At 44.3% G+C, this 24,189-nt stretch overlaps 1 protein-coding gene across 1 annotated transcript; it reads left to right on the forward strand.

The window, feature by feature from the left end:
• Positions 1-3,949: 3,949 nt before the first annotated feature.
• Positions 3,950-19,897, forward strand: axin1 (axin 1). The gene is made up of 10 exons (XM_079281353.1): positions 3,950-4,848; positions 8,683-8,823; positions 9,762-9,858; positions 11,779-11,916; positions 14,616-15,136; positions 15,228-15,392; positions 15,501-15,695; positions 15,867-15,974; positions 17,951-18,100; positions 19,094-19,897. Exons 1-10 carry the CDS (start codon positions 3,953-3,955, stop codon positions 19,218-19,220), a joined length of 2,538 nt encoding a protein of 845 aa, XP_079137479.1. The 5' UTR covers positions 3,950-3,952; the 3' UTR covers positions 19,221-19,897.
• The last annotated feature ends 4,292 nt before the right edge of the window (positions 19,898-24,189 follow it).

A 24,189-nucleotide genomic window follows, 5' to 3' on the forward strand; every position in this document is an offset into this window, starting at 1 on the left:
GTGGAGAAAGCCGGGCTCAGCTGGGCGTTGGCCCTCGCTTGAATCTCACTGTCTATTGTGTCTTCCTTATCTTCTCTAAAGATGGCTGCCTGTTCTTATGTGACGCAGTTAAATAAGTAACCTCTCACCTGCTTCTCTCTGGCCTTGCTGTGTTGTGAGCACTGTATAAGTGGTTAATAGTGCTGCATAAGATAATGGTTATTAAAACTACAAATATACTAGTGATTAATTAAACTGTATATATAAGCTAGTTGCTGATTAAGCTGTATATAAGCTAGCTGTTGAATAAACTGTATATAAGCTAGTTGCTACTTAAAGCTGCATATAAACTAGCTGTTGATTAAGCTGTATATGAGCTAATTGCTGATTAAAACTGTATATATGCTAATTTTATCAACAGAGGCGAGGCCCTGTTCGTTCCTAAGTTGCTCAGAGGTGCATAAAGCAAAGAAAAGCTCAACTTCTGAGCATAAAAGTCACATAAAATTATGAAAAAAGGTATTTTTTGAGCGAATCGCATCATGGGACGGACCCGATATAATGATTGCACCGTTTGGCCACTATGTAGAATTTGCTCCAAAGCCCAGCGCTCTTGCTGGGGGCTTGTATTGTGCACATGAATTCAGTTTACCCCATCACAAGGAGGACGCAGCCTGGTAACCGTTTTACAATGTCTTCTGTGGCTCTGGGAGCTTTTCTGGAGTCTGATGATATCATGTTTTTATCTAAGGAAAGGGGCTCAGTTGCATTATGGGAAATGTAGGATGCAGCATTTTTGGAGCTTGATCCATACTGGGGATTAGAAATCAGGACAACTCTGCCTCTGCTGCATCAATGTTGTCCTGCAAGTCCACCAAAAGATGGAGTAGCCTACACCTTTATTGTTATGTGGACTGCAGATCTGATAATTAATAATCAAATTTACATTGCTGTAAACATCTTAATAATGTATAAACAGCATACAGGCCTATACGTACTGACTAACTTGTGATCCATATTAAATGCTAACAATAACATTGAGATTAATTATGTTGAATGTTTTGATTTCTTCCCCAAATAGAGGTTTGACTTAGGTTACTGTTAAATATCAGCCAATATGCCAATACTATTTTCTATTTTTGATTATAAGATGTAATTTTCTTTATGTTGAGGCATATTTAAGCGGATTGCGAGGTTAAAAGCAAGAAGGGGAATGCCACCGCCTCATTTTCAAGATATTTATTCTGATTCTTAAGAGAGAGAGAGAGAGGCGAGACAAAAACCAGAATCCGTGCAGCACATGTAGCCAAACTAAACAGCGGTAATGTGTGTAGTGAACGGGCGAGGCGCTGTGCATCTTCTGCTGCGTGAGCCTCCGCTCCGCACAGACAGCGAGAGACAGTCATGGAGAGGTGGAGAGCGGACTGTTTTCTTTGTTATTTTTAAAGTCGTGCAATTTCGCAACTATGACACTGCTGGCGGTGACCCGTGCCGGTCCAAATGCCCGATGCACTCGAAAGCAGCAAGAAGATTTTCACCGGTTAAGTATATGTCACTTTTTCCCCCCTCCTCCCTCCCTCAGCTCAGAGATTGGGATTGCGGTAGTCGGGAGATATGTGCCATCGCTTCGCTGCTTGTAAATCTATTCGGAAATCGGTGTGGGATTCCCTCCGCGTCCTCTGACGGTGCGGGACATGTTTGCGGTCGCCCCGTTGTTCGCTTAGTTCAGCAGCTGTTAGCGGAGACAGTGCAGATATTAATAGGCGAATAGTGTGACAAAGTTGTGCACTTGTCGGTCGGCTGCTGAAAGGCCTGGCTATGTGTGTGTGCGCGTGAGTGTTTGTGTGTGTACGGAGTTTGTTTCTGGCTCCCCTCCCCCGCTCGCCGCTGCTGTTCTGCTCGTTCTGGAGAGGCCAAGACATGAATGTGATGAGAGGGCTCACTTCAAACGGAACAAACGGATACAGTTCCAGGAGAAACAGGCACGTTTCCCGGCCTCGGCTCAACCTTTTCTGCGTATTCCCGTGTCAAGCCACACACCTGTGACCGCACGACCGTTAAACGTCTTAATGAACGCGCTAAGCGAACACGTCTCGTGCCGCTGCATCATTACGTACAGGTAGCTAGATGCCTGCTTGTTTACCAGGGGATTCATTTAATCACGTTGATAAACCAAGCATGGAATGTGCTTGTATTTAAACACCCCACATTGTATTTTTCTATAATTTTCCGTCCAGCACACCTGGCCTTGTCTGCTCCGTGCACGTGGTGCTCACACTCCAGGACTGCTCCGAGATGAAGGCAGTGTTGTCTTTGTTCAATCGGGGGAATGAGTTATCTGTATTGGAAAAGACAAGAGAGTGGGTTTGCCCTGAAGGGAACGTGATGGCAACCATTTAAAAAATAAGTATTTTGAAATCACAGTTAAGAGTAACCCAACTGTCAGCCTTTTATGATATAATGATATCTGTTTTATGTTTCTTTAAAACCCCAAATCATTATGAAGAGGTAACAAGTGCACAGCGCTTAAAAATAGGATTTTAATTGGTCATAGCCATCACTGGTCACCATGGTTTAGTCCTGCGCTCATCTGTCCAGAAGCATCAGCTGCTGAACGGGTGTGTGAATTTAAACAGAGACAATTGGCTCTTTTTCTTCCTACGCTGGGGCTGAAGAAGGGAATCAGCCCTGAAATGGTTTCTCACACTGTATCTGGGAAGCTGAATCATGAGCGGTGCGTGCAGTCCGTAGAGGTGGAGATGTACGCAGTACTACCGCTGTGTCTTTGCTCTGCAAGAAAGCTCAGGGACGGTGCACGAGGACAAGGACGTGTCCTCGAACAAGACATTAAATCCCCCAGTCACTACCCTGCAGCTGAACCCGCCCTGTGATGGCAAGGGAATGAAATACGGAGAGCACACGATACACGGATCAATACAGTATCGTGTGCTGTACTGCTCATGCTAATAGAGTTCAGTCTGTAAATCTCTAGTGTTTTCATTGTTGTGATGATACACTTAGACTAATTTGGAATGTAATTGGAGAAGCTGTGCCAAGTATACATGCATATAAATCAGGATATTACTGCAAACTGCGTTATCACCACACTGTATTTATACTGCTGCCTCGTACCTTCAGGGCACTGAACTGAAGCCACCACTCTTTGCTTGGATTACAACAACACTCGCACATAACTCACGAATGTGACTCGGTAATAGACGGTCGCACCACTTCATAGAACAACAAACCACGTTATAGGCCAAATTACTTCAGCTGTCAGTTTCTGCTGAGGTTTGCAGATGTTACGCAGAACATGTGGTCACAGATCAAGTGCATTCGCATTCTGTTTCGGTGTATTCCTGTTTTAGTGCTTTTTGGGTTTGATCTCATCACTAATTTCCACAGATATTCTATTCTAGTGGTTCCTTATATCACATTTAATTCCACTGCACTGTAGTTGCCAGGAAAGTAATAATTAATTCATCACATTGGAGTGTAAACGGTCAACGTTACAGAATGTTCTGCGTTCACAGACGAACCAGCAGCGACTCTCTGCTGCTGTCGCTCGTTTCACATTCACAACTCTTCTGCATTTCTGCAGAATTTGCATTCATTTTAATGTTCAGCTGGAAACTGGCCACATGATTAAAATGCAAACTGTGCAAAATTAAAAAAAAAAATCCTGAGAGGTATTAGTCCTCTTTCAACCGGGCGTGTGGCGATTATGACACAATAATCGATCAACCTTTTCTCAGCACTAGACCTGTAAATGTACTTGGACTTCGTTTTCAGCACTTGAATGAGTATTCGACTGTCTTCCCTGTCATGGCTAGCACCACTCTACCTGTCAGTGATGTGATGAAGCTGCGTCTCATTCTATATTTTTCCTCCTTGCAGGAGTTTTTGTGCAGTGGCATAAGTAGAGGTCTGGATCTGATAGTTGTGCAGTGCGGGCTCTACGGACACGTGGTTTATGGATGCTGGGACTATGAGCATAAGCGACAACAGGGACTACACAGCAGACCTGGGCGGCAGCTTCACTGAGGATGCTCCTCGACCTCCAGTCCCAGGGGAAGAGGGCGAGCTGGTGTGCAGTGATGGACGGCAGTACAGCAGCCCGGGCTTCTCCTCCAAGAGCGAGAGCCTCAAATGTGAGGCGTCCGTGGCCACGCCCAGGCGACCTGACTTGGACCTGGGCTATGAGCCGGAGGGAAGCGCCTCGCCGACACCGCCCTACGTGAAGTGGGCGGAGTCTCTTCACTCCCTCCTGGACGACCAAGAAGGCATCCATCTGTTTCGGATGTTCCTCAAGCAGGAGGAGTGCGGCGACGTGTTGGACTTCTGGTTCGCGTGCAGTGGCTTCCGCAAACTCGACGCCATCGAGGGTAACGAGGAGAAGAAGGTCAAACTGGCAAAGGCGATCTATAAGAAATACGTCCTGGACAACAATGGGATCGTTTCCCGACAGATCAAACCAGCCACCAAGTCCTTCATCAAAGACTGCGTCATGAAGCTCCACATCGATCCTGCGATGTTTGACCAGGCTCAGACTGAGATCCAGGCGATGATGGAGGGAAACACCTACCCCTTATTTCTGAAGTCTGACATCTATTTGGAATATACTCGGACAGGAGGAGAGAGCCCGAAGCTGCACAGCGATCACAGCTCTGTGTCTGGGAATGGGAAGGGGCTGTCCAGTTATTTGCCGACTTTGATTGAAGACGAGGAGTGGCGGTGTGACCAGGAGCCCGAGGAGCAGCCCGAGTGTGACCCCACGCCGAGCAGCCGGCTCACCCAGAAGCTGCTGATGGAGACGGCGCCGCAGCGCGTCGCCAACAGCGCCAGGTTCCAGGACGGTCACGAGTACAGGTAAATCTAGAAAGCCTCGCTTCAGCTCCATACTGCACCGCTTTCCCCTCTGCAAACTGCTGCATTAGAAATAAACCTGAAACCCCACAATGCCAGGAACGCTGCTTGAAGTGTGAGATGAAAACGGGAGCCTGAGTATCACAGGAGACAGCGGAGACGAGAGGAGGATGCTGTGTTTACTGCTATGGTGTTGAGGAAGTGTCAGAGGCTGCAGAAGTTAACTTGCTGTGAGAAGGTTGAAGTCGGGTTCTCTGGTTTCATCTTGTGCAGGTACTCTGAGAATCCTGTTTTCTCATGGGACAGGGTTGTGTAGGGGAGAAGTTCAACACAACAGGATTTAGTTTTAGGAGGAGCTTTCTGAAATGCCCCCCCCCCCCCTTCTTCTTCCTATTCCTCTGAATTGTAAGTCTAAGTTTAAGTATAGTCCCATTGCGCTGTACTTGAAATGTGTTGTATTTCATTTGCTCCACTTTTGGATCAGAATCAATACGCAACAGCAGATTGCTGCTGGTAAACACTAGAATGTATCAGTTTGATGCGTGTCGAAGCATAATTACAGGCCTGTACTCCGATGGATATTCAATGCGGAGTTGTTTTTTGATTCAGCGGCATAAATGCTGAGGTTGCGGCTGCACAAACAGAAGGTTTTTTAACAGTGTTTATGCCGTTCCTTTTATTTAAGTCATAATTAGTTTGGCATGTTACGGGAATGTCTCTACATGGGACAGTTGGCAGAAAACCTGCTTATATATAAAATGTATATTCACAGGAGACATTCGGACTCACATTAATAATGCACGGTCACACCTGTATGAGTGAAGCCGGTTGATGCTGTTCGTGGCACATCTGTCCTGAAAAAACAGACAAACACTTGATTTCTGTTGAATGTGACTTTTGTAAACAAAGGTCGCAGGTGAAGTTCGCCGTAATGTTATATAATATATAAATATATTTCGAAAATGATCTCCAGCTTGAGTCTTCTTCAGTTGCACCGGAGAGCTGTTTGGCTGTCACACTGTTTATCGGATCAAACACTGAACGTAGTCACAGAACCCGCCGTCAGTCTTTACATCAAGTTTATTAAAATCAAGCTGTCTGGATCCTCAACTGTTTACTAAAAAAGAGAGAAAGGAAGCATTGCTTTGTGCAATTCTACTATGAGCGCAAAGTAAGACGAAAATGCAGATTCAGACAATACGATGTCTGCTCCTCAGTTCAGTTTTACATTATTGGTCTCAAGACCACAGTTTTAGCCACATCATGTGGAATACTACTCGGATAACATTACAACAAGCTCCCTGCAGTTCATAACGGATCTTTTACGCCTTGCGGGAAATCAAACGGCCAACCAAAGACTCCGACATGTCAGAAATCCATGCGCTCATGGAAATTAAACTGGAGTTGTGACCCCCCCCCGTCAAATCTGCAGGTCAAATGACAGAAACTCCATTCTAAAATGAGTTGGGGCGACCAACTCTGAGCTAAAATTGGGCTTCATCCGTACAGTGTGTGCCCAGTTAAATACACACAGCAGCCGGTAGAAGGGTTAACTCGAACACGCTCTCAGTCATCTGACTGCGGATGCTCGGCGCTCTGCGTACTCGTGATGCTCCGGCATAAGAAACTGTGATCGTGTTAAACAAACCAGGAGTGGCTTAGCATCGTGTGGGTCAAGTGTCTTTGCAAACTAAAGTGTAACAATGACGGCTCAGATGAGAACATAAGTGATTGATGACGACCACAACTTAACTAATGTCACCGCTGATTTCAACTTAAAGCTCATTACGTAATGCGGGTACATCTTGAATGGAGGATTAAGGCCACAAAAACAGAACGTGTTGGGGGTCGGGAAAGAACAACGCGTTCTGTTGCAAACTGGAACCCAAAAGTGGGATTCAAGATCCTGACGTCTGTGCTGCATTAATGTCGGTCCTCAACGGATTCATTGGAAGTGAGGTCGCTGTGAGACGCTTTCTCCTAGTTCACCTCCACTGCAGCAGCAGTGAGATGAGGAGGGACAGACGGACACAGATAAGAGCGTCTCTGTGACTCGAACACTGACCACGCTGCAGCACAGCCGGTGGAGACCAAACGCATCCGACCCGACAGACGTGTTGGCGGCAGACCTTCTCCTTCTCCGTCTGTGGTCTAGTCTTGTGTTGGATTTCTCTCTTCAGTGTGTTTGCAAGTAGCTTTCTTTCTGGTTATCTGCAAAATGAACCCGATGCTTGTTTGTGTTTTGATTTCCTCTTTTTCTTTGAGAAACATAACCAAAAGGCATTTTTCGTTGAGATCAATGTTTTCTTGAAATCCCCTCAAAAATATAAATAATATAAGAAAAATACAGTTATAATTGGAGAGTGAAACGCATTTTTGAGCGTTTTTTTCCGCATCATTATTTCAGCAGTCAAGCGTTTGGCTGGAATTACAGAAATGCACGCTTCATTTTTAAAAAGCCTTTTAGCAGCACCCGTCGGGTTGTTATGGGGACTAAATTCTGCATCAGTTGTGTCTGACGGTCTCTTCAGAGACGAGCAACAAAAGGCATTAAATAGTCTTTCACATCAACTTTTAGCGATCTTGAAACTTGAAAGGGAATGACCTAATCATTCATTCATGTTTGGGGAGAGTTTGGAAGTGTCAACGGCTCAGTTTTGTTCTTGTTCAAGTACGTCGTGCACTTCAAAGGAAGACTTTGTTGTCTTCGTAATGTTTCCTTTATTTCTGATCTTTTGAGGCTGGAATGAAATAATATGGATGAACAATTGTGTTATTGCTAATTATGTTGGGTATTAATTTGAGTTTTTTGATAAATGTTCTTGTATCTGACAGCATGAAGTAAGTTCAATGACAATATGTTCAGGTTCTCTTGATGATTGGAAACTTGTTATTTTATTGCTGTTTTATTGTACATCAGTTGGAATAAAGAAATATATGCGGCGTATTCTATTATGTTCACAAGAATACAAATATAAGAATTTGAACATGATGCAGAATCAGTTCAGAAGTCGGCTAATTTTTCAAGTGATGTATGTTGTTATTATTCTTGGTTATGAGAAATACATTCTTTGGGCTGAAGGAATCATCTCATCTGCCTTTCATCGAATGAGGGATTGAATTCATGTTTGCTTCTTTCTTCATTCTTTCTCCTTCAATCAGAAATGTAGAATCTCAACTGAAAGCTGGTTTTCTGTGCGCTGCGCTCTTTGTTCGTGCCGGCTCCTCGCCATCCTGCCTCTGTAATTATTCACTGTTGCTGAATGCAGATGCAAATAAAAATCCAGTTGGTCACAAAGGTTTCATTTTGAACTCTGGGTGCTTCTGCATTCCAAACGGGGAGAAAGCTGCGGGGAATTCCAATTTGAATAAAACGAGATGATGCCTAACATCTTTAATTCATGTGTTCAAAGCCCCGCAAGAAGTGTGTTCAGCAAAGTCAATGACTGAGAGTGTAGAAGGTGGACGGATGAAGCTTTCCCGTGTAGAAGGTGGACGCTCGTGCAGGGTGAACCTCCGAATAGAACCTGCAGCACATACTCCAGCGTTTAATACTCAGGGATTGGATTTGGTGTGTTCACAGGGGCTGTTGTAATACTATTAAATCCGGTGTAGCCGTATATGATGGCAGTATACTTTCTCTGGTCGTAGGTTCACTTGTATTACACCGAACAGAATCAAGAGGAGTTGAAGGCAGAGCCTGAAAAGTGTGTTTCCTAATTCAGGAGCTGTGTGCCGGCTCTGTTTACAAATGCATTTTAACGAGCATGTCAATCACTTTATGATCCGTTTTATTTTTCTCAGCGTTTCCTGTATTTTCATTTTTATTTCTTCCAGGAATGCTCCATGTCGGGAGCCCATCAACCCGTACTACGTCAACAGCGGTTATGCTATGGCTCCGGCCACCAGCGCCAACGACAGTGAGCAGCAGAGTCTGTCCAGCGACGCCGACACCGTTTCCCTCACAGACAGCAGTGTGTATGTATTTACTCATCACGCACACACGTGTCGTGCTTTAAGTTATTTTACCAGGTCATAAAGTCTATGCAAGGCGGCATTATTGGCTGCTATACTAAGGATCTTCAGTTGTTAAAAAGTAAAGTATGTTTAGCGTTGCTCAGAAACACAGGAATGAGGGTTAAATTGGTTTCAAAATGGCACTTCTTGCCTGTTTTTACCTCCGCCCGACCTTTGGGATCGGATAAGCCGCTAACTGAGCCCCGTCTGCTCATTGGCCAGTTAGCCATTAACCAGTAAACGCTGTTAGAATTGATCTCTAAAGCTAATTAGTAAGACATTAAACCATGTGTGAATGTACATAAATGGAAATACTCACCTACTGACCTATTTTACAAATGGGACACACAAACCACTTTGTTTGGGCACACGCATGAGACAGAGGGCAATGTTCTGTCCCGTCTCAGATCACCTGTGAACAGGACTCGTACATCAGCTGAGTGTGTAGACCCGGCATGTGCTGGTGACATTTTTTTTAGAATTTAAGAAATTATGTTTTCTAGGTGCAAAGATGGCACCGGGGGAATTATGCCAAAGAAACTTCAAAAGCTTGCACAACTGGACATGAATGTGTTTGAAGCCGAATGGATTAGAGGCAGTTATCCGCTAATTGGTCCGGAGCTTCCAGCACAGCAGAGTGTGAAACCCAGCATGACCAATACCACATGGCATTACAGACGGATGGATGTGTTAACACGTAGCTGTAAAGTGCCAGACCACTTGTGGTGCAGCAGGAGGGACACAATAAGCCCGTGCGGACGCCTGATTAATCAAGAAGTACAAGGTGGTCGTTTTAGGCAAAAGAAAAAAAATGCGATTGGAAGCTTTCAACTTCAAAGCTGTCTGTGTAGTTTATTCATGAGGATGTTTTGTGAAAATGTCTTTGTTGTTAATTGCAGAGACGGGGTTCCACCCTACAGATACCGTAAACAGCATCGCCGGGAGATGCACGAAAGCGCCAAAGCAAACGGGCGAGTGCCACTACCTCATATTCCAGTGAGTTATTCATAGTTTCTCTCCCTTTCTGCCTCCACACCTTTCTTTAACTGTCTGTCTCTGCCTTATTTCTCTCCGCTGCACCGTTGGAGATGTGCATATTTAAGCTCTGCTGTGTCGCAGGGCCTGTGATGGAGTGTAAGAATAGCTGATGGTGAAAGAGAAGGCTGTCTAAATGTAGCTTGATGCCCTCCTAAGCTGTGAGCGCTGAAGCCGAGCAGACATGAATCCTCCCCCCCCCGTGACAGCCCGATGCCTCCCTCTGCAGCTTACGCCGTCTCTCGGTAGGAAAACCCCGGCCCTAATTAGGCCTCGGAGTAAAGAGTCAAATTAAAACTCCCCACGTAGCATCCTATTAGGATGCATGAGTTGACTGTATAGTCGAGCACAAATCCCTCAAGCGCAACTCTGACGTTTCCCTGCCCCAACAAATGAATCATGACTTCGGCAATAAGAAAATTGACGGGGCTTGTGGGCCTTTTTCAGTTTAAATGTCACTTTCCAACCTTCTCACAGCTTTGTGTTGTCGTAATTGCAGATATGTTAAATGTATGTTCAGTTAAAGGTTGCGGGGTGATGCATTGTTGATGGGAAATGTAGCTCAAACCTTCATTTTATAATCAGACAGGAGTCATGAGACACTTATAGAGTTCATAACTGGTTAATAAGCATGAGCACTGCACATTGTAGAAGATATTTAAATAAAACATATCAAAGGATCAGCTTCAGGAACATACTGCATTACTTCCTCATGGGATAAGTTATTGATAAACTGGCACCAAATATCAATATTTTTATTAAAACAATATTTTGAAACAGATGAAAATAAACTCGTTAGCTCTGCTAGCGTCTTTAGCATTGAGGTGGCTGCTCCAAACCCACAGACTTACCTTATATTCCACAAACAAGAGTCATGGAAGCACTAACGTTCCTATTCTCACAGTTATGTTCCTCCGTATACAACCGGCCAGATCCAGTCTGGAGAGTATGTCATCACAGTCGACGTGTTTCGGCTCTTTAACAACAGTTACTGAGAGTTACTGGCTGTGCTCTCGGCCGTTATTTCAACCCTGTCATATGCATGTATTCATGCCAATCCTCCGGCTTTAAGGGGGCGCTCGCGGTTATTGCTCCCGTTGATATATATTCAAGCTTATTTCTAACTCTGCCTGGTAACCATAGCAACCGCTCACCACTTCCTCTTTTATTCAGCGTCGGACACAAACGGACCTCTGGCCTTTTTGTTTCTTTGTCGAGATGAATTTGCGTGTATGAAAACAACTGGTCTGTCTTTGGGCCTCACGGCAAACCGTTTAGTAACGAAGCAGTTTGAGGAAGCAGACGCACGCATCATGACGGAGTTGTCCTTTTAGGTTGGAAAGGTTTTAGTGGAGCTCAGTCGTGTCACTCCTTTAAACATTTTAAGCCCAGAACAGTTCTGCTTTCTGGCAGTTTTACATTGGAATGATGTCACACGTGGACAAGTTTCAGTTAAAGAGAAGCTAAGCTAAGACTCTTTGCTCTTTGTATTACATTGTTTCATCTAAGTTATGCATACTTCCTGCTCTTTAGGGGTATTCCTTCTCTCTTCAGTCACACAGACGTATCATAAATGTGTCCTAGATGGTTGTCTTACGCTGTATCGTGATACTATCGCTATCGTGGACAAGGAATCATGATCGTGTCGTGAGTTACTCTGAGATCCCCGCCTCTGTTCTTAGGTGAAATCTTGTTGCAGGTTCATCTAAATTCAAATGTATCATCCCTTCTGATGTTTTACGCTTGACACCAACTTCTTGAATGTTTCCTGCTTCATATGCTCCCCGACAGGAGGCAGAGGGTCGGCTTGGTAAAACTGCCCATAAGGTGTTGACAGTGAGTGGCAGAGAGTGCTTTACACTTTGACATTTCTTCCCCCAGCGCACAAACCGGATTCCTAAAGATATACACGTGGAGCCGGGAAGGTTTGCTGCAGAGCTGAGCAGCAGACTGGAGGGCGTTCTGAGGCAGAGGGAGGCTCAAGACAAGCTGGAGGAGCGGCTGAAGAGAGTACGATTGGTACGTTCACTTTATTCACAGAACCATTCTCTTCTGTTGAAAGCACAAGCAGATCCAGCCGAATTAACTGCGACCACAGATCGTGTTTTAAACAGCCGACCAGTAGAATCAGTATCGGTAATGTGTGCGAGATGCCACCAAAGCTCGGGATGTGTGTCTGGCCGCTGGGCTTAAAGTTTTCAGCCACAAAGGAGACTTAAATCCGTCTGGCCTTAATGAAATTAATGAGGCCAGCCATTTGAATGGGGAATAAAAACACATTTTGAATCACTTGGAGAATTCCATGCCTGGCCTGTCAGCGATCTGGCTTTGTCGATGAAACGGATGGAGCACCTGCACACTCGGCCACTTGTAAGCCCGGAACAGCGTGTCGCCCGTTTGATGCCACTTGAACGCCGATGAAATGGTTGCTGCTACCACAAATGAAATCCCCCTCAGTACGCAGACCCCGAGCACCGAGTCTCAAGGCAGACCGCTCTGTTTGTGGTTTGGCCCGAAGAGGAGAGGAGCTGCCATCACACAGCTCAGGGTTTGCTTTATTAAAACCTGGAGGCAAGCATGAAATGTCTGCCTTCATCAAGTGATGCTCAAGTGAGCACCTAGAAAAGGAAACGGGAGCTTTTAGCTTTTTAACAGTAAAAAGAGATTTATTCAAATTACCGGTATATGGCTACAATGCATTCAATATAACGGTTCAAAATGTATGTTGGTATGAGGCAAAGACCCACATGACTTCAAGAGGTTGTGAGTCACTTCACTTATTGCCATAACTCTGTTAAACTCTGCTGAGAATGAAATCTTCACGTCATTTCTCACACAATGGGCTGTGTGGCTCAGCGCAGCGCGGGGTGATTCACCCGCACAAGCAGCAGCAGCATGCTGTTCATGAAAGCAGATCAATGACAGACTCACGAGACGGTCGCTGCCTGTCTGGATCTTTATTTTGGTGTTAACAAGACAGCAGAGCGTGCGACCGTGTGTGTGCGTGTGTGTGTGCGTGTGTGTGTGTCAATGAGCTGGTGGAGATCGTCAGCGAGTCCCCATCCAGCACCTAAGCTAACGTGTAGACTGTCAGATATCTGCTGCTGTTTGCCGACGGTTTTCATTTTCAAATGGAAAGGAGGGAGCCGGTGGAACACTTGCTCCCATGAATAACTCTCAGTGGGCTCAGATAACACGGATATCTGTGATGTGATGCAGAGATACAAAGACGCATCAATTATTAAAGACGTGCCAGGAAATATTTGGCTGCATACGGCGTCTTTTACATCATGGCTGGATTTAAGACAGGAGTCGGTAGAGGGAAGGGCCGTTCATGGAGTATACTAATACAGTTATTGCAAATGGATGTTGAGCTCAGAACAACAGGTTTATTTTATTATTAACATAACTGACATCAAATGTTTGGGCGTGGGCGGTCTTAATAAATAGAAGTGGAACCCCGTCCTTCTGTTGTCCCACTAGATCTCTTTGTTCTCCTTTCTGGAGGTTCATGTCTTGATGGGGAATACCGCTGAATGTAGTTTGCTAAATGTTTTGTTATTCATGCCGTGTGTCATGTGAAAGAGACATTTTGAGAAGTAGAAAATAGATTTACAGCTCCAATAAGTACAATTTCGGATTACTTTTCTAGATTTTGTTTTAGTAATGGTGGTGCGAGGTCCTTGTGTCACGATAACTACTTTTGTCAGACAATATATTGTCCCTGAAAAAATTGTGACAAATGACGTTATTGTCATTTAAAAGCATTTTATGCAACTGATATAATAATGTAATTGCATAATAATGCGAGTACGCCCTTTCAAAGAGCAATGAACTGTTAATTCTCGAGAAGATTCAGACATTGGACATTGGAATGAGTACAAAATACAAAAATATTCAAAATAAATAAAACGTGAAACAAATAAATCCACCAAAACAATAAATAAAATGCACTCTTGGGCTCTTTTAACTAAAATGTGCAACGTCTGCACAATGTCCCAGTCTGAATGATCCCGGCTGTTTGTTGTGGCTTCACGTCGGCTGAAACGTTGGTGACATTCGTACGTAAACAAACACAAATGGCAAAAATGATTGAGGTCATGCTCATACATCACATGATGTCTTTAACACGTATATCTTGACAGGCCGAGCCAGAAGGAGTACAGCCGTTGCCATTTCACATGACTGAATTTCTCCAAACACTGCTGTGTTTTATTCCATCGCTGCACATCCTCCACTCTCTGCAGCCTGCGTGTCAGAAGCTGTTGTGAGTGCCTGCAGCGCCCCACGACTCCCCCCGGAGCAGATTGTGCCGGAGCGTGACTTCGTCCTGGTCGACCAGAGCTGAAGCTCTTATCAACAATTGCACTTGTCCTCGTGTGAAACGACACAAATGTGCTGCGTGCATGAACAGTTCCCTCAAATCTGACTGATGCTGTTGTGTTTCTTGGTTTGTCTCCAAACCTCTGCAGTAAGAATGAGAAGACACATAGCAGCGCGTGGTGAAATCTGCCATCTGCAGGTGGAAATAAATACAGCAGACGCAGCCTCCTGAGAAAAACAAACTCCTCACTGTGTTCAGAAATAAGCTGTTCAAAGAATTGAATAAATGAAATGCATAGATGTATATTTTGTAAGGCTGATGGACATACGTTTCTTCATATCTTCATAACTTGTATTTCATTGTGTTTTGTTTTGTGTGTTTGTTGTTTCTACAGGAAGAGGAAGGTGATGAAGTCATGTCCACAGCCGCAGCGTTATCCAGTCCCAGGTTCCCCCCTGGTGCTTATCCGCAGAACTGCAACTCAGGCTTTGCTGAGAACGCCTTCAGCGGCCCTCTTCTGGGAGACGCTCACGAGGAGAACCCGGAGAGCATCCTGGACGACCACGTCCGGCGGGTCATGAAGACGCCCGGCTGCCAGTCACCGGGCACAGGCCGCCACTCTCCCAAGTCACGCTCCCCAGACGGCGTCCCGGGGGCAAAAGGGACGGGACTTGGTACGGCGCCTGGGAAACATCCATCCAGGCACGGTCTCAAGGGAGACCTGTACCACCACAAACACATGCACCATACCCACCACGCTGGCGTCGGGAAGCTCAAAGAGCAGGTTGAGGCTGAGGCGGCCGTGCGTGTGCACGGCAGCTTCCCCTTGAGCACGGAGACGAGTCATTACGGATCAAAGTCTCGCAGCTACGCAGATGGCATGGGATCCAACCCCACAGAGCACACGGGCCACAGGTAAGCAAGCGCCAAGCGTAAAGTTTCCTCTTTCTCGTTGACGATGCTTTTTGCTTTTTCTACCGACCGGTTGTTTTCCTGCATTACACAGTAGCAAAGGTGGCACACAGTGCAAAAGGCCGTTCAAGAAAGGCGAGGAGGTGCGGCCTTGTGACATGCCAGCGCCTGCAGAGGAGATGGAGAAAAACCAGAAGATCCTTTTGTGGCTGATGGAAGGACAGAAAGAAATGGTTCAGCATAAGAGGAGTCCATACGGGTCAGTGACAGTCAACTGACCGAGAGGAACACATGCACTGTCTTACAATGCTCTCGCTTTGTGTAGTTTGATTGCTGACATTCAAAAAGTCCTGACTTTACATTTTAGGAGTACCACTGGGTCCAAGAGGACCACCGGCCACGAGGCTCAACCGTGGAACACCGTGCAGCCGTCGCACCCTTTCATCCAGGATCCCACCATGCCCCCGAATCCAGCTCCCAGCCCCCTGATCCAGCTGGAGGAGGTGCGCCGGCGGCTTGAGGAGGAGAAGATCAAGTCTGGAACTGTGCAGCCCAAGCAGAGGTAAGTGGACGGACATGTCCCATTACCACAGTTATCTGTACAGTTAATCGGTGCAGTTTTTCAACGGAACCTATTTAACTTTTCAGTCAAAATGAAACGGTTACCCTTTTGTTCTCCAGCCTGTGTGCTCCTTGGGGCCGCTCTAACTACTGTGGTTGTTCGGTCCCTCAGGTACGTGATGGAGGTGATCCAGAGGGGTCGCACCGCCGTCAGGCCTGCCCTGTTCCCTCCGCTCAGCATGGTGCCCGCCGTCTCTGACAGCGAGCTCTCCCAGCCCGAGTATGTCCACCGAGTCCTACCACTAACTTTCCCCACTGTCTCCAAATTCCCCATAGGCCACGTCCACCCACTTCACTCCCCGTTCTCATTACCGGTAGTTTAGTTTCTCAGGACTGTGTTTTTGTGGCGCTGCTAAAGGAGGCGTTTAAGAATCTGTAGGAGCAATTCCTCTCCCTATTTCCCTCCTCTGTGTGTTGTGTCATCATGTAGTCTCACATCATGTAGTCACACTCTGTTTGAATGTGCTCTCTTTAGTGATTCCTTTGTTGGCAGGTACTATTTTGCATTTAAATGTGGTTTTAACTGTTGACCTGCAGCCATTTATGATTTTAACAGACAGTCAGCGAGAAAAGGCTGTTTTCAGTGTCCGTGGTAGAAACTGAATTATTTCTCCTCCCTGTCATGAATAACTAGGATCAGACCAGGTGGTAGAAAACAGATCAGATCTCTTGCTGGTTATTTCCCATGACGATCAGAAAGAGGATTGCAGAGGAAGTTTAGGATTTCTGTGTTCTCGCAGAGGCAGAAGTATCGAGAGGAGAGCGTCGGCTTCTTGATGTGTTCTCAGAAACATTGATCCGTTTGGTGTTTGGTGTTTAACTGCACTCTTAACAGCTGGAGGGAGCAGGGGAACTGCATGAAAGGCAGAGTATGTGGCACCGGCTCCGGTCAGACCTGTTAAGGGCCGGGGGTTCAGGACTCGTGAGCCTGGTGGATCACGACCGACTAGACCTGTCGGTACCTCCAAGCTCGCAAAGGTCAGAAAAAAATAGCTGACAGATTGGAACTTGAAGAAAAAAAAAAAAGGATGTTTGCTCGGAAAGGAAATGGCGGTTTTGTTTTGCGTTACAAAAAAAGAGAATACAGAGTAGAAATGTCTACTTTTGCCCAAAAAGGTCAGATATTAGAATTTAAATAGCAAAACATACAAGTAGAGCAGGGTAACTTCATAAATGTAGGCATAGTAAAATACATGTGCATCTGAAACATTTAGTATCGTGATCACTCTCCGTCCCACGAGCCTGTTGTGTAACTCGTAATGTCTCCACTGATTCATTTACTTTCCAGTGACGAACGCAGATGCACTTATGTGGTTGTTGAAGTTCGTACAAACGTTCTCGGCCTAAACACATTTGGGATCCCGAAGGACAACATTATCTCATGGCACACCCACAAGCTGCTGGTAAGGTCGTCATCTCAGGGCCTCGCCCGCTCACAGGACGTCCTGAATACAGAGTGCACCAGTGACTTCAACTGCCGTCTGGCTCTCTGATAATTACCCGCATCCGCAGACCTGCCCAGCTGAAGATACTTAAATACATATTCAGCCCTGCAGAGATTTCTGGGTTCAGCATTGTTTGGTTTTGACACATCTATCGATAACAGACTTTGCTGTCAACTCTTTTTACATTCTGATTTATTTTCTGTCAAAGAAGAGAACAGCTCACGGTTTCTATCTGTGAACTTTTAGTTTAGTTTTGTTTTCCAGCTCCACTTCAGTTCATCTGTGTCCTTTTCACCTGCTCGCCCTGTTGTTCAGCGCGGTATTTTAGTTTTCTATCTGTATCAGCTGTCCTCAGAGAGCCTCGGTGTTGTTTCCTCCAGAACGGATTCTTGGAAGAAGCTGTTTTTTTGTTCACTGGTTAGCAGTCAGTCGGCAGCAGGATGTTCGTCCGTGTTGTTCCTCTCTTCACTCGGTGCTTGGAACTGCTCACGTTGATTAGAGAGTTCGACCTTTTAAGATGCAACGTATGACGTGACATCCGTCCTCAGCTGGTCTTGAGTTTCATCAGAAGGTTAAGTCAACACCTTCACGAAGTGCAGGTCTCACTGTCGCTGGAGACGGCTGCTTGTTAATGTCAGGAAGTTATTAAGTTTAGAATCACAGAAATCCTCACAACTTTGCTGTGTGGACTTGAATGATGGGTGAACCTACTTAAATATCCTCAATCGGTTTCTGTCTCTTCCATGTGCAGACACAAAGCCACTAAAAAGCAGCCGTGTGAAAACATTACTGTGGCGTATTACTTCTGCGAGGAGCTGATACCGTACAGGACGTCTGTCAGAGGGAGGGCCGTCTCGCTGGGCCAGTTCAAAGAACTGCTGACGAAGAAAGGAAACTACAGGTGAGATCTGTGGTGCTGTTTGATGCCTCTGGACAGAACGAGAGGAGGCTTTACACCCAAAACATGAATTTATTCTTCAATAATCAGTATGCAGGATTGTAGTAAGATTGTGTTTTCTATAACACAACCTGCCTTGAGGCTGCAAAATAATCCAACGTTTTGAGTCCTTTAAAAAACGTGTTAAATAACCGCGTCAGCTGGCTTGTATAGATCACACTCGTGTGTTGATGGGGCTCCGGCTGTGCCTCTTAACGCTGACCTCATAAAGAGGTGTTATGATTAAAGGTCACGGTCTTCACTCTCGTGGTTTTTATAAAGAGATGGCCGTAATACTTTTGTGATCATCTTTGAGTGGATGGAATTGAAACTGTGAAAGGCCGTAGTTCTGTTTATTATGGGGGCACGATGAATGATAGCGTGATGTACTGATTCAAATGATATAACTAAGAGTATATAACACAGCGATTGGCCAATATTCACCAATATCTTCCTGAGTTTGTTCTTAAATTTGTTTTTGAGAATAGTCTTAAGAAAAGTCTGATGAACACCTTGAATTGATCTACGTAAAAGGACGTGTGACCGCAGGGCCGTGTGCACACACAGAAATCAAAAAGTCTAAATTGGGGGAGCACCGGACTCCAAACATTAAAAAAAGAATGTCAACAGGAGGGACTAAGTGAGCTACTACACTATGTAGCAGTGTCTGTGTACAGGGTAAAAGATAACATCATGGGGTGCTGTTACTTGGTCAGTGTTTATTCATTTTAAAAGACCATAATGCTTTGTCAATTAATACAAATAATTATTTAAAAAAAATGATAAATGATACAAATATGATTGTAAGATAAATCATATATTATGCAACTGTTGAATTAAAATAAATGTAACTGTAGATTATGTAAATACCGAAGGAGAAATCCCAATGAGAAAACATTGGTGAATGTCTGAATCGTCATGCTTGCTGAGTCAGCGTGTTTGCTTGTTTTTTTTTAGATATTATTTCAAGAAGGTAAGCGACGAGTTTGACTGCGGGGTGGTGTTCGAAGAGGTGCGTGAAGATGACGCCGTCTTGCCCATCTTCGAGGAGAAGATTATCGGGAAAGTCGAAAGAATTGATTGACGGTCACGTTGAAGAGGGAGGAGTCAAAAGAAGGCAGCGTGTGACGGCGATGAGGAAGTGTTTGAAGATTTGAGACCGGAGGTGCAGAAAGAAGAACCATAGAAGTGGATCCAGAGTTGAGGAGCAAAGCAGTGGTCGCCATGGACGACTTGTGACTTTTGAGGCTCTGTATCACCGCTGCAGAAGAAGAAAAAGACCTCGTTCACTTCTCCGGAGTGTAATGTAGCATTGTAATGTTTACGAGAAGAACGAAGGGCTACGAAGTGCTACTAAAGCTACATATTTTTGACATGATGCATCAGATTGTTTCTAAAGTAACCACACTTGTCTTTTTTTTTTAATATGTATTGGTAACAGATGTGTACAGTTTGTTAAAAGATAACATTTTATATCTTAAGTATTTAAAATGCTCATTTTCAATCCTATCGAAGCAGGAGAGTCTCCCCCCCGTTGAAGACGATCAAAATCCTTTTTAGGGCTGAATTGTGTTTCTTTGATTCATTGTAAGAGGCCCTCAGTGCTGTTAAAGAATCACTTACCAGGACTTGATGTGGGATTCAGTCAGTCTGCACTTTCATTGTATTATATGCCACTGACTATCCCAACGTAGGCTGCAACATGAATTTCTAAAGCACCAAACGCGAGCGACCACAAGACCTGAATCCGCTGTACAGTCTGCTGCAACCGAGCTCAACAGCCCAGCGGCTGGAGGTGGTACTCTTCATTTCTGGTCATTTTTGAGGCTCAAAACACTTTTCACAGAGTTATTATTTATTGTAGGGCTGTTTTATTGGGTTGCACGACTGCATATAGTTGCTGCTTATCTAGTGTGTACTGCATGTGAGTGCAGCTGATGGCTGTGTGAGTATGTACAGGTGAAGTTTTAAGAAAATTGTCTCTAGAAGTAATGCAACAATTTCTTTTTTTTAAGGTGAATGTCTATGCAAGTTGGTTCCCCGAATCCAAAAACTGCAAAGGGCTCCTATATTTATTCACTGCGTAGGAAGTTAGGTCAATGTTCACAACCGTTAGAGGCGGGCCGGGCAATATACTGATATTGTATCAATATCAGTATATGAGACGAGATGTCCTCATAGGTTTTGGATATCATAATTTGGCATAAGAGTTGACTTGTCCTGTGTTATAGGCTGCATTGCAGCAAAGTGAACTTACCAGACGGTCAGCTGTTCTGTTATTTGCCTTTTCCCACTTTGTCAACATGACATTATTTATCACAAATCTCATTGTGTAAATATTTCATAAATGGTCAACCCCACAATATCGTTGCAATATCGATATCGAGGTATTTGATTTTCTCCGTATTGCTCAGCCCTATTAGTATAGTTTGTATTAGTGGCTAAGTGTGAGAACAGCCAGGCTTTTAAAAGCCTGTTTAATTTATTCCTCTTAATTTAGGCCTTTGTTTAGATCATACTTTAATCAATTCACCAGGCTGACATTTCAGTTGTGTCAAGGTTCCACAATTATGAGTCCTCATTGTGGAGTAATTCGACTTTTTTATTTTTTTATTTTAAATGAGCCAATTAATATTCGGAAAACAATTATTCTTAAGAGGCCAGTTTGCGTGATTTTCTTCTAATTCCTTCCAATCAAACACTGAGTGACAGTTTGTGGTTGAGTTTCATAAAGGAAGTGCTGCCTTCAGCTGCAGAGGTTCAGTTCGTGTCGTCTGGAGACTCATTGAGCGCGTGCTCACGAGAGGCTCCTTCACTCTGCTCAGCAGAGCTCACGTCACAGCATTTGAATGAGAAGGCCAGTGAATGTCATCAGAACACCATCAAACGTTTTTACAGCCTGTAGAGGAGAGCTAACACACACACACACACACACACACACACACTGAAATGTTGAGTTCATCGTGTTTACATCACGTTATTCTTTTTTCCTGGAGTTGTAACATGTTTATTTCCGCGATCCCCAAGACCTACCATCGTAAACTTAAAATGACTGCTTCGTGGATGGATCAGTGACGGAGGGGCTGATCTCTAACCTGCAGCCTTCTCTAGTTGATCACAGCTGCATCTTGTGCCTGGCTGGAGGAGTCGTTTAGTGCAAGTGACCTCCTTTTGATGGATCACGTTACACCAAAGAGAGAAAACAAAAGGTAGATGGTAGGCGCTGTGGGCCGGCGGTTGAATCTCCCTTTTACACTGATATCCCCCTTCATTCTGTGGCAGCACTTATTATTCGGTATCTTTATTTATTTTATATTCGATCATTGAAGCCGTTGCACGAAAGAGCAGAATGTTCTTTGCAGCGGACGAGGTGTGCGGTTTTCTGATGCATCTTGTTCGGAACATGATCTTTGAAAGCAGCACATTTAGACCTCGTTATTGCAACACTGGCGAAATGTCTCGCCTGTCAGTATTTCCTGTCCCTTCTATTTCGGCGTTGTACAATAAATATGTATGCACTGGAATAGTGAAAGTGGAACTAAAACTCCCGTGGGGAAGGAACACGACGTTAAGATTCAAGGCCAACATGTTTCTTTTCGCTGTACCTCGTCATCGCGCAGTAATGCAAATGTAACAAAAGAGTTTTTGTTGAGGAATACTCGGAAGAAAGATGGCGGCCCTCGAAACCAGAGTGCTGAGTCATACGTGTTGCTGCATAGAAGCCCAGTGTGAGGAACATCTCCTCTGATGAAATGCTGCCTTTTGCTTTTCTAGATTTCTAACTTAAATCAGTTTAGCTTTAATATATTTACTGCTTCCGGTGGTCCTTTATTTGTTAAATTATACGTTGTTGAGTACGTGATCAAGTCAAATACTAGAAGTATTATCTCGATTCTCATTGTTCATTTCTTTTGAAATATCTATAGAGTATCAAATCTGTTATGATTCTTACTGTGAAAGCCCCAAAAGTTCCCTTATTTAAGATCAATGAACTGTATATAATAAACAGAGTGCCTTTATTACTATGCTGGTGATGTCTGCTGTGTGACCTCCAGACAGATGTGGGGACATATCGGGGATTTGCTTTATATTTTTTGTGTAGATTTCTTTTTTTTTTTGTCTTTCTTGTTAAATGTTTGTCACTATTCCACCTATTATATGTAAATATGTAAAACTTAAATTTGTCATCAACCAGCAGCCCAGTCAGCACATTCAGCATCCTGGACCTGTTTCTGTTTCACTAACTTGCATGGTTACCGTTTAAAGGTACCCGGACAATAAACACATGCAATAAAACCAGCGCTTGACTTCTGAGTGTAACTGACCCAAACTGTTTGTCATTTGCTGCACGCAGCTCTGTGTTTGTGTTTGAGTAAATCAGAATTTAAAGTGGCTCTGTGGTATTTTCTTTGAAATAAATGTCTGCTAAGTCACTATGCACGTTTAAAAACTGTAACACACCCATTTATTAATGCTACAAATATATGAATATTGCAATACTTGTATCAGTGGGTCAAAGGCTCAATCATTAGGCCATGGATAGTGACTTAACAGACTTTTATTTAAATGAAATCCTCGAGATTGCCACTTTAAAGGTTCCCCTGACGTGATGAACTCACAGCGGCATTCTGCAGTGTTGGGCTTTAGACTGAAGAGGGCACTGTTCACTGTCAATATTCAAAATACTTTGTTCATCTCAGAGATTCTTCCACCAAAAGTTTTTGGACAAACATATTTGATGTTGGGAGAATGAATTGTGGATCAATGTGTACACTACTGCTCTCTCTTTCTCTGGCTGTTTACACATTGATCCATGAATTGGATAAATTATTAATTTTCCTGCAAATTACCAGGACTTGTGCTGCTTCTACCTCGACTCATACAACTCAGTAACGCCTCAGGGAGAGCTGTTAAAGGGAACTGGATGTTTAGGGCAGTTAAGATACTGCAGTGTCAAATAAAAGTGTGTGTCGTGAACAAAGCTTCACTGGAGGTGTCTGACGCAGTACTTCCACACGTCGTAGGACTTCATCCTGCTGCTTCTTAATGTTACTGTGGGGGAGATTTCTCTGTAAGAAAAGGTCAGTTTCTGTCTGATGTTTCATTTCTTGATATTAGCGTTTTCATTTCATTTGGCACCAATGAAATAATTGGACAGCCTATACCTGCCTGTCTGTCTCCCCATCCACCTGCACGCACTCTGCATGTGCACTAATAGTGCGTCACTGGAGTCGTCCACAGGCTGCTAGCTTGACCGCTGTAAGTTCTAACAATAGCCCATCGCTTCAGGCCTTTAAGGAACATGGCTGTCAGTGTTGCCGACCTGGTGACTTCCATATAGCTTCAACATCTTCAGCCGTCGTTGAAGCAATGATTGCTTCCTCCAGGGTCTCACCCATTGTCCTTACGAGCCTCTCTGATTAGCTTCCCCTTGTTTCCCTGTGTTTGCTGAAGGTTCACCGTGTTCCCTCAAATCTTTAACACTGCCAGCCTGAATGCAGTGAAGATGTGCACCTTATTTCAGAAACAAAGGATTCACATCGGGTAGAACAATCAGCTCACCGGTAGGTGAAAAGTTTTGAACATCGTTGTGTAAATGCCAAGTCGGTGTGCTTCTTTTACGACAACGCAAGCTTCATTTACTCCCCGGTGTCTTCAAGTGCAACGTGGCGCCTTTGACTCTGCTCAGAGAAACAGCCAGAGATCTCGGTGATCTCTTGAGAGGGCTGCTCTGCTCGGCTTCATGTCGTTCCTTAGTCCTGCAGCAGGAAACAGCGGCTTGAAGCTTAAAGCAGCGACAAGAAGCAAATTGATATTTCCTGTTTTTTTTCTTTGGCTTCTCATCACTCCCTGCAAACCCCTCAAAGATGGATGGCTGGATAGATCTATCTCACAGCAGAAAATATTTTATTTGGTCATGTATATATATTACATTGTGTTCCAAAACATTTTGATGAATATCTATTTAAATATATATATATATATTCTTCTTATAATCTACAGGCTGTTACATTTCAAAACTCTACATAATGAAAGAGAGGATACTTTAGTGG

Source organism: Melanostigma gelatinosum (genome assembly GCF_949748355.1).
Source record: "Melanostigma gelatinosum genome assembly, chromosome: 13".
In the NCBI taxonomy this organism is placed as follows: Eukaryota; Metazoa; Chordata; class Actinopteri; order Perciformes; family Zoarcidae; genus Melanostigma; species Melanostigma gelatinosum.

What these genes read in the sequence shown, in the direction of transcription:
- axin1 (XM_079281353.1), top strand. Translation starts at nt 3,953, where the DNA reads ATGGATGCTGGGACTATGAGCATAAGCGACAACAGGGACTACACAGCA. An exon ending in CAGGACGGTCACGAGTACAG is followed by an intron (nt 4,849 to 8,682) that starts GTAAATCTAGAA and finishes TATTTCTTCCAG; the next exon opens with GAATGCTCCATGTCGGGAGC. An exon ending in ACTGTGCAGCCCAAGCAGAG is followed by an intron (nt 15,696 to 15,866) that starts GTAAGTGGACGG and finishes TCGGTCCCTCAG; the next exon opens with GTACGTGATGGAGGTGATCC.